Source organism: Barbus barbus (assembly GCF_936440315.1).
Source record: "Barbus barbus genome assembly, chromosome: 13".
NCBI classification, from domain to species: Eukaryota; Metazoa; Chordata; class Actinopteri; order Cypriniformes; family Cyprinidae; genus Barbus; species Barbus barbus.
In genome coordinates, this window is record NC_136741.1 from 363,083 (window position 1) to 372,500 (window position 9,418).

At 39.2% G+C, this 9,418-nt stretch overlaps 1 protein-coding gene across 1 annotated transcript in view; it reads right to left on the bottom strand.

Annotated features, from left to right (window-relative positions):
• Positions 1-7,581: 7,581 nt before the first annotated feature.
• erp27 (endoplasmic reticulum protein 27) overlaps positions 7,582-9,418 on the bottom strand; it is a 4,518-nt gene continuing 2,681 nt past the window's right edge. Inside the window, exons 5-7 of the mRNA XM_079432404.1 lie at positions 9,068-9,193; positions 7,733-7,930; positions 7,582-7,662 (exon numbers count right to left, since the gene is read on the bottom strand). Of these exons, the coding sequence (XP_079288530.1) occupies positions 7,618-7,662; positions 7,733-7,930; positions 9,068-9,193 (369 nt within the window). The 3' untranslated portion in view covers positions 7,582-7,617. The remainder of the gene's footprint in view (positions 7,663-7,732; positions 7,931-9,067; positions 9,194-9,418) is intronic.

Sequence of the window (9,418 nt, forward strand, 5' to 3'; positions counted from 1 at the left end):
AAAAGAGACTACAAACCAGCAGAATACCTGATCTGTGTGAAAGATCACAAATGAAGAAGGACACTAACGAAGTACAGACTGAGTGATCACTGTCTGGCCATAGAGAGAGGACGACAGCCACGAGAACAGAGCCTGTGTTCACTGTGCTGCAGAAAGAGCTGGAAACAGAGCAACATTTCTTACTGCACTGTGATTACTATCACAACATTAGAGCTGCACATTTCAACTAATTACAACTAATTGTGGAAACCAAATGCAGAAAAATTAAGTCACATTTTAGGAGAAAATTCCAAAATGATCACAACAGCAGCAAGATATGTATCAGCCTGCCACAAACTAAGACTATCAGCCAGTGGACAAAACTGAAGCAAGAGCATTTCTTACATGTTGTACAAAGGTGTTTTTTTTGTTATTTTAATTGTATTTATTGATTATTATTATTTTTTAAGCAATGCCTTAAATATTTTTATTGTTTGCGGAGAAAAAGAAAAAAAGAATAGAAAGAATGCATGTACTTATTTACTTAATTATTTTACAGATCTATTCTTGTTCTATGTTTTATATAATTGTTTGTTCCTTATTCATGTAATGGACAATGCTTTGGCAATACTGTGCAGGTCATGCCAATAAAGCTCATTTGAATTTGAGAGAGAGAGAGAGAGAGAGAGAGAGAGACACACAGAGAGAGAGAGAGAGAGAGAGAGAGAGAGACACACAGAGAGAGAGACAGAGACAGAGAGAGAGAGAGAGAGAGAGACAGAGACAGAGAGAGAGACACACACACAGAGAGAGAGATATTATAAAAACAATGTACTCAAACAATCAATGCGCAATTAAAACTGGAAATAAACGAACAGAGTTCTTCACTCAAGGGCGGGGTGTGAGGCAGGGCTGTCCACTATCACCGACCCTCTTCAATATCTACATTAATGAACTGGCAAAACTCCTGGAACAATCAGCAGCACCTGGCCTCACACTACATGACTCCAACATTAAGTTCTTGCTGTTTGCAGATGATCTGGTTCTGCTGTCTCCAACAGAAGAGGGTCTACAGCAGAACCTGGACATCCTGCACAAGTTCTGTCAGACCTGGGCCCTGACTATTAATCCTAACAAAACCAAAGTACTAACATTTCAGAAAAGACCCAGACTTCAGGGAAAGAGACACAATTTCAGCCTCGGTACGACCAATATTGAACATGCCACAAACTACACATACCTCGGGCTGAAGATAAATGCAACTGGTAAACTAAATTTGGCTGTGAATGAACTGAAAGAGAAAGCAAGAAGGGCCTTTTACGCCATCAAAAAATCTATCCAAATTCAAATACCAATTAGAATCTGGCTCAAAATATTCCAATCAGTCATAGAACCTATTGCATTATATGGCAGTGAAGTGTGGGGTCCTCTCCTAAATCAGACAAAAATCCTCTTGAAGCCCTGCATGCTGAGTTCTGTAAGAGCATCCTCGGAGTACAGAGGAGCACACCCAACAACGCATGCAGGGCAGAATTAGGCCAATACCCTCTACTAATGCACATTGAGAAGCGAGCCATCAAATTTTGGAAACACTTAAAAATGAGCGACCCCAACTCTTATCATTTTAAAGCCCTTAAAAACCATGAAGTGAACCCTGAAAAAAGTCCCCTGATTCAGATGGTCCTGAAGCTGCAAACACAGACTAACATGACTAACATCCAGCAGCAGGACACTCAAATAATCAGCCACAACATTTGGCCCAACCAAATTATAAAAGAACAAAAAGAAAATTATCTAACCTATTGGAAAGAAACAACAGAAAAACAAAGTAAACTTGAATGTTATTTGGCCCTAAATAGAGATTACACAATTGCAGAATATCTGAGTACAGTGAAAGACTGTAAACTAAGAAGACAGATGACGAGGTACAGACTGAGCGGTCATACTCTGACTATAGAGACGGGCAGATATCGACAGCACTGGCTGCCCAGAGAGAGCCGCATCTGTCCATACTGTACTCATGGAGAAGTGGAGACAGAGCAACACTTCCTCACCAGCTGTCCTAACTATCAACACATTAGAGAGGCATTTTATCCACAATTTGAAACACTTTACCCTGACTTCAAAATGTTAAACAAGAAAACACAACTTCAGTATTTATTAGGTGAAAAACAAGATTGTATCTCACTAGCAGCAAGATACATTGATGCCTGTCACAAAAAGAGGGAGGAGTCAACAAATCAGTGATGCGCCCACACACACACACACACACACACACACACACACACACACACTTTTAAACTGTTCACAGAATTCTAGAATTGATTTGTTCTATTTTGTTTAATTATATATACACATGCATGTATTTTTTTATTTATTTATTAATTTTTTTTATTTTTTTTACATACTTGTTCTATATTTAATGTAAACACTATGCTTTGGCAATACATTGTAACAATTGTCATGCCAATAAAGCACATATTGAATTGAATTGAATTGAGAGAGAGAGAGAGAGAGAGAGAGGGTTCATGTGGTGCAGTGGTCTGATGTGGCCTCAGCTCTGGTCTCCGCCATCACAGCAGACACCACAAACAAACCCATCAGACCACAGCGAGTGTGTGTGTTTTATATAAAAGCAGCTGTATAGATAGTTTGGGTATTTCTGAGCCGTATGTCTGCAAACTTCCGATAATTACAGTGAGAGTTAGTCTGTTTTTAGCTTGTAATGTTTTTAGCAGAATGAGCCTCAGTTCTCAAGAGTCTGTGAAGCAAACCTGATTGCACCGATATATCAATTCCATACAATACCATTTTAAATCACTTTAGTGGCATGACAGGCATATTGCCAAAGCATTTATTATATATCCACATTAGATTTTTACTCTGTTTAGGGTGTAATGCAAAATTAGTCTCAAGACAAATCATGTGTTGTTAATCATAATATAAGTGTGCATGTTCTCATTCATCACATTACAAATGGTTTAAATATAATTAAAAATGTTATTGAAATTAAAGTTTACCATCTATGTAGGATTGGGGTTACATATTTTTTTACTGCATAAAAAACAGTTAATTTCATGATGTTTACACGTTCATCGGCATCATCAAATTCAGGATTTCAATGGGAAAATCAAGTGGTGCAACACATTTGATCTTACACTGACCTTCATTATAATCATGTTGAATGTAGCAGTCTCCACCAGAACGCTTGAAGAACAGATTGTTAAATTATGATGAGTTATTATTATTCTTCACAGCTGTATGCATGTGATTAGGAACAGTCAGTCCAGCAGTAATCTGAATATTGTGGTCTGATCTCCTCTGTATCTGTGGAGGTTGCAGAAAGAGAGGTTGGATAACTGGATTTTACCTCTCAGTAACTTAGGAACTTATTAGCTGGTTTTATTGGCTCTTCCAGGCATAAATGGCACCACTTTGCTCTCGGCTTTGTGACACTGGAAATAAGAGCAGTGTGTGTGTAGCTGATGTGTTTGTGCTGCAGGGACTTCTGAACAGACACGCAGCTCAACATCCTGTCCTGTGTTCATGTGTAGAACACTTTACTTACAGCCTTTATATAAAATGCATAATTATGCATTGTAATGCACCTTATGTGATCTCATGAATAACTGTAACCACAGTTACATTACTGTATAATATTTTTATAGTCATTGTTATTCATTAAAACACAAACAAACCTTCATATGTTATAATGCATTTAACTTTGGCTACAATAATTTATGAAAAGATATAATGCATTACAACATTCATTATGAATTCCTTTATAATGCATACAGGCTTTAAGTGTTAGCAGGACAGAATATTAGCAGAACTCAGACTCGTGATCTGTCTCTCATCATCTGTGTCTCATAAGAACACATCACTGTCTCCTCCACATTATTCTATGAATCTCACTGCAGTCGCTCACACAAACAAACACAAACTCAGTCTGTGTTTGCTTTCAGAGAATTTCAGAGATTGAAACTCCCGTTTCCGCTCAGTTAACCAAACCCGCTCATTATCTTCGGCCGGCTCAAGAATCCAGACATTTCGAGCCTCTTTATTCTCAATCATTGAGTTTACGGTCTCTCAGTGTGGTGCATACATACTATATATGTCACAGCCAGACTCAGTGTGTGTCGATCATAAATCTGGATCTCATTGTGTTCTTCATGTTCTGTCCTTCACTGAGGTCTGTGCTTTCAGCTCGTTTATAGACACAGAGCATTTTGTACATGGATCAGAAATGAAAATACTAATTAAAACAAACATCTAGATTTCTATAGTATCTAAATCATGCTCTTCACCACAGTTCTAGAGTCTCTAACTGACACACTCACACACACACTCACACACTCATACACACACTCGCACACACACACACACACACACACACTCACACACACGTGCACGCACTCACACTCACACACATACACACACTCACACACACTCACACACACACACACACACACACATCACACTCTCACTCTGAGTGAGTGTGAGAAGTGTATAGTTTATCTCTCTCTGTCGGCGATGAGGGATTCACATGTGATAAATGCAGGGAAATAGTTAGGCTGACAGAGAAGGTTTCAGAATTAGAGACACACATCCAGACTTTAGTTGAGGACAGTAAGAATGTGAGGGCTGTAGATACTGCTTTGGATGCGACTAGCTCAGGAAGTCCTGTACATTGTTTGGTTCCAGTAGAGCCCGTGCAGCAGCGCAGCTAGTCTCGGGTCAAAACACCACTCTTCTGCTCCGATCAAAACATCAAACAGGTTCTCCCCACTCAGTGACGCACCCACTGAGAAACCTGATGAAAATGCTCTGGTTATTGGCGATTCTATTGTACGGAACGTGAAAATAGAGACACCAGCCACCATAGTCCATTGTTTACCGGGAGCCAGAGCTCCTGACATCTTGGCAAATTTAAAAGTGCTGACTAATGCTAAACGTAAATTCAGTAAGATTGTTATCCACATCGGCGCTAATGATGTTTGACTTCGCCAGTTGGAGATAAATATAATGTTAAAGAGGTGTGTGAATTTGCAAGTACAATGTCAGACACTGTAATATGCTCTGGCCCTCAATGGCTGGATGTCTAAGTGGTGCCCGCAGAATAACAGACTTTATAGACAATTGGACGAGTGGTGCCACTCTTCTCTCTAGAAATATGGCACATAGTCTTAGAGTTCGTACTTGACTAACTAGGGCCCAGGTCAGGAAGCAGACAGACTGGCTAAACCGACCGTCTGCTAGCCGCCTCATGTCACAGAAGTCAGTTAATTCTCAGCACATAGAGACTCCTTCACCCAGATATCACACTATAGAGACTGTGTCTGTTCCCCGAACTAGAAAATACAGAAAACATCCAAACCAAAGTAAGAGTAACAATCTAATTGTTAATCTAATTAATTTAAAAATGTTTACAATACAGAGAAACAATTGATAAAACTTGGCTTACTGAATATCAGGTCCCTTTCTACAAAAGCAGTTTTTGTAAATGATTTGATCAATGATAATAATATAGATTTGCTCTGTTTGACAGAAACATGGCTAAAACCAGATGAATACATTACTTTAAATGAGTCCACCCCCCAAGATTACTGCTATAAAAATGAGCCACGTCCAAAAGGTAAAGGGGGAGGTGTTGCTACAATTTATAGCAATATTCTCAGTATTTCTCAGAGGGCAGGCTTTAAGTATAACTCGTTTGAAGTTATGGTGCTGCATATAACATTATCTAGAGAAACACGTGTTAATGATAAATCCCCTGTGATGTTTGTACTAGTTACTGTATACAGGCCACCAGGGCACCACACAGACTTTATTAAAGAATTTGCTGATGTTCTATCTGAGTTAGTGCTGGGTGCAGATAAAGTCTTAATTGTTGGCGATTTTAATATCCATGTTGATAATGAAAAAGATGCATTAGGATCAGCATTTATAGACATTCTGAACTCTATTGGGGTTAGACAACACGTTTGAGGACCTACTCATTGTCGAAATCATACTCTAGATTTAATACTGTCACATGGAGTTGATGTTAGTGGTGTTGAAATTCTGCAGCAAAGCGATGATATCTCAGATCATTATCTAGTCTTGTGTAAACTCCATATAGCTAAAACTGTAAATTCTACTTTTAGACCGTGCCTTCTATTATTCAAATCCATTAAAGGATAGTTAGGCTGCATTAATTAGATCAACCGGAACCGGGAACACTCCCCATAACACATGATGTACTCGTTACATCGTAAGAAGAATGGCATCTACGCTAATATTTGTCTGTTTCTATTCTGTTTCTCAGTCCGTGTCCGGATCAGATGGTGGATCGGCGCTGGGAGATGATGTCTACAGCCCTGATCGTCAGCGGAGGCCGGACACCTGGATGAGCCCCGGGACATATCCCCAGTGAAGACCTCAACTTAAAATACAATAAAACTTCAAATAAAACAAATAACTACAAATATAATAAAATACCGAACTACATAATATTGTTAGAAATTGCAACAATATAAAAATAGAAATATAATGCATTTATTCGTTTAAAATTTTAATTAAAACAATATGTAAACAATAAATAAACAATAATATCCTGATCAGAGGAGAACTGCCCCCCGACTGAGTCTGGTTTCTCCCAAGGTTTTTTCTCCATTCTGTCACAGAAGGAGTTTTGGTTCCTTGCCGCTGTCGCCTCTGGCTTGCTCAGCTGGGGACTCTTCATTTCTAGCGATTATCGTCAATTTGATTTCACAGATACTATTTAAACTAAACTGATCTAGACATTGACATCTCAGAACTCAATAATGAAATGCCTTAACTGAAAATTGAGTGTTTAATCTTATTATTATACATTACTGACACTCTATCCTCCAATCTGATACTGTTAAGTGCTTTGACACAATCTGTACTGTTAAAAGATATATATAAATAAAGGGGACTTGACTTATCACACACACACTCACACTCACACTTATCACTCACACACACACACACACACACACACACACACACTCTCACACACTCTCACACTTATCACACACACACACTCACACTTATCACTCACACACACACACACACACACTCTCACACTTATCACACACACACACTCACACTTATCACTCACACACACACACTCTCACACTTATCACACACACACACACTCTCACACTTATCACACACACACACACTCACACTTATCACTCACTCACACGTTGGTTTTTGTGGTTTATGGGGACTCTCCATAGGCGTAATGGTTTTTATACTGAACAAACTGTGTGTGCTATTGCCCTACACCAACCCTACACCTAAACTTAGCCCTCACAGGAGACTTTGTGCATTTTTAGATTTTCAAAAAAACACCATTTAGTATGTTTTTTAAGCCTTTTGAATTACGGGGACATAGGCAGTGTCCTCATAAACCACCTTCATATTGTAATACCCCTGTCATACCCATGTCATTATACAAATTTGTGTCCTCATAAACCACATCAACATACACACACACACACACAGAGACAGACACACACACTCACACACACACACACACACACGCTCACACACAGGTCCTACATGATGAACTCAAAAACAAGACCCACTGTATTTAGTTTAATATGTTTAATGAGGAAGAGGATGGTGTTATAGTTCAGTCTTGTCTTCAGGTGTCTCCTCCTCTTTCTGCTTCTGTTGGAAAGACAGCATGTCAGAATGTGGATGTGTTGAGAGTGTTGAGAAGACCTCATGCTGACCTCACCTGCAGTTCTCCATCCAGGAAGGAGTCACAGAAGTCCTGCACGCGCTCAGTAGTGATTTCTCCCGCCGGCATGAGCCACTTCTTGTCCAAGACACCATCATAAATGCCAATCCGTGGCAGATCACGTGACTCCAGGCCGAAGTACTCCAGCACGCGGGCGTTTGACTTCTCTCTTCCGTTCACCAGCACAAACAACATCTGCATTTCACAAAACACATTCAAGCATCTGCCCTAAAAACAGCTATGATGATATGCAGTTGAGGGAAGTCTTGGGTTCATTTGGACAGCTTATGAAAATGAGTCCGTTTTAAATTTAAATAATTATTCATTTGAGTCATTTTGTGTCATGTCTTTTTTTGTAGTAATATGTTTAGTTAAATAGTGCTGTTCATCACAGAAGTTCTAATGGTTTCCACTAAAAATTACAAACCATCAACGGTTCACCATTAATATCCAGTAGCAATGTTGCCAGGTTTGCCTAGATTTTGACTACTTGTAAACTCTTTACTGTTGGTTAATCTTTCCTGCGGTTTAAAGGTTTGACATATAGCAGAAACTGTAGTGCATATATTGAAATAGTTTCCATTCTATCAATGATACATCTGTGTGAGATTTAGAGTATTGTGAGGAAAGAGCCGTTGAACTCCTTTATGAAAACAGACCGTTTGTGACTAAAACTTATGAATATGATTTTACTGTTGAAATTGTGTAATACACATAACAGTGACTGTAAATATGTATTTTAGGTAAGGGAGAGGCATTTGTTTTTGATTGATTGTGTTACACAAGACCTGGCAACCCTGTCCTGTAGTGTGTTCTGGGTCATATTCCATTAGGATTCATTAGTTTAACAAGCCACCAATAGAAGAAGCCAACAAATTACCAGCAGAGACGCATAGGAACCATTACAGTTTCCATTAAAACCAATACATTTACAATTATATAATTAAACCATTACAAATTCTATAAGGGAATCTATTTTTTATTTTAGTTTTTGCTCACTTTAATTGTTTAGAGTTTTAGTTTATAGACGTTTTATTAGTTAGAGTTTGTGCAAATGTATATGTGCAGTGCCAGATAAACATTAATCTGACTGTAAACCTGATAACTGTCTTAAAGTGTACTGTATGTGAACAGTCAGTCAATATTGCCCAAATCAATCAAAACCGTTAGCAGTCTTATACAGTCTGGAATATTTCTGTAAATTCTGGAAGGATCTGGCATGTGTGGGAATATTAGGGTCAGTGGGGCGCAGTGCTTGTGTAATCAGACTAACAGCTCTTAATCTGATTAGAATTTTTTTTGCATGAGGTGAAATGGACTCATGTTTACTACCTTGCCAGCGTATTTCGGTGCGAGATCTCTGAAAAACTGCTGCAGCGGGTCCGAGTGAGTGTGCCCTCTATCAGCCATCAGCAGCAGGTGTGTCTTCACCGCCGACTGGAACAGGCCTACTGCAGTCTGAAACACACAGACACACACACACACACAGACACACACACACACACAGACACACACACACACACAGACACACACACACAGACACACACACAGACACACACACAGAGACACACACACACACACACACACACAGACACACACACAGACACACACACACAGACACACACACAGACACACACACACACACACACACACACACACACACACACACACACAGACACAGAC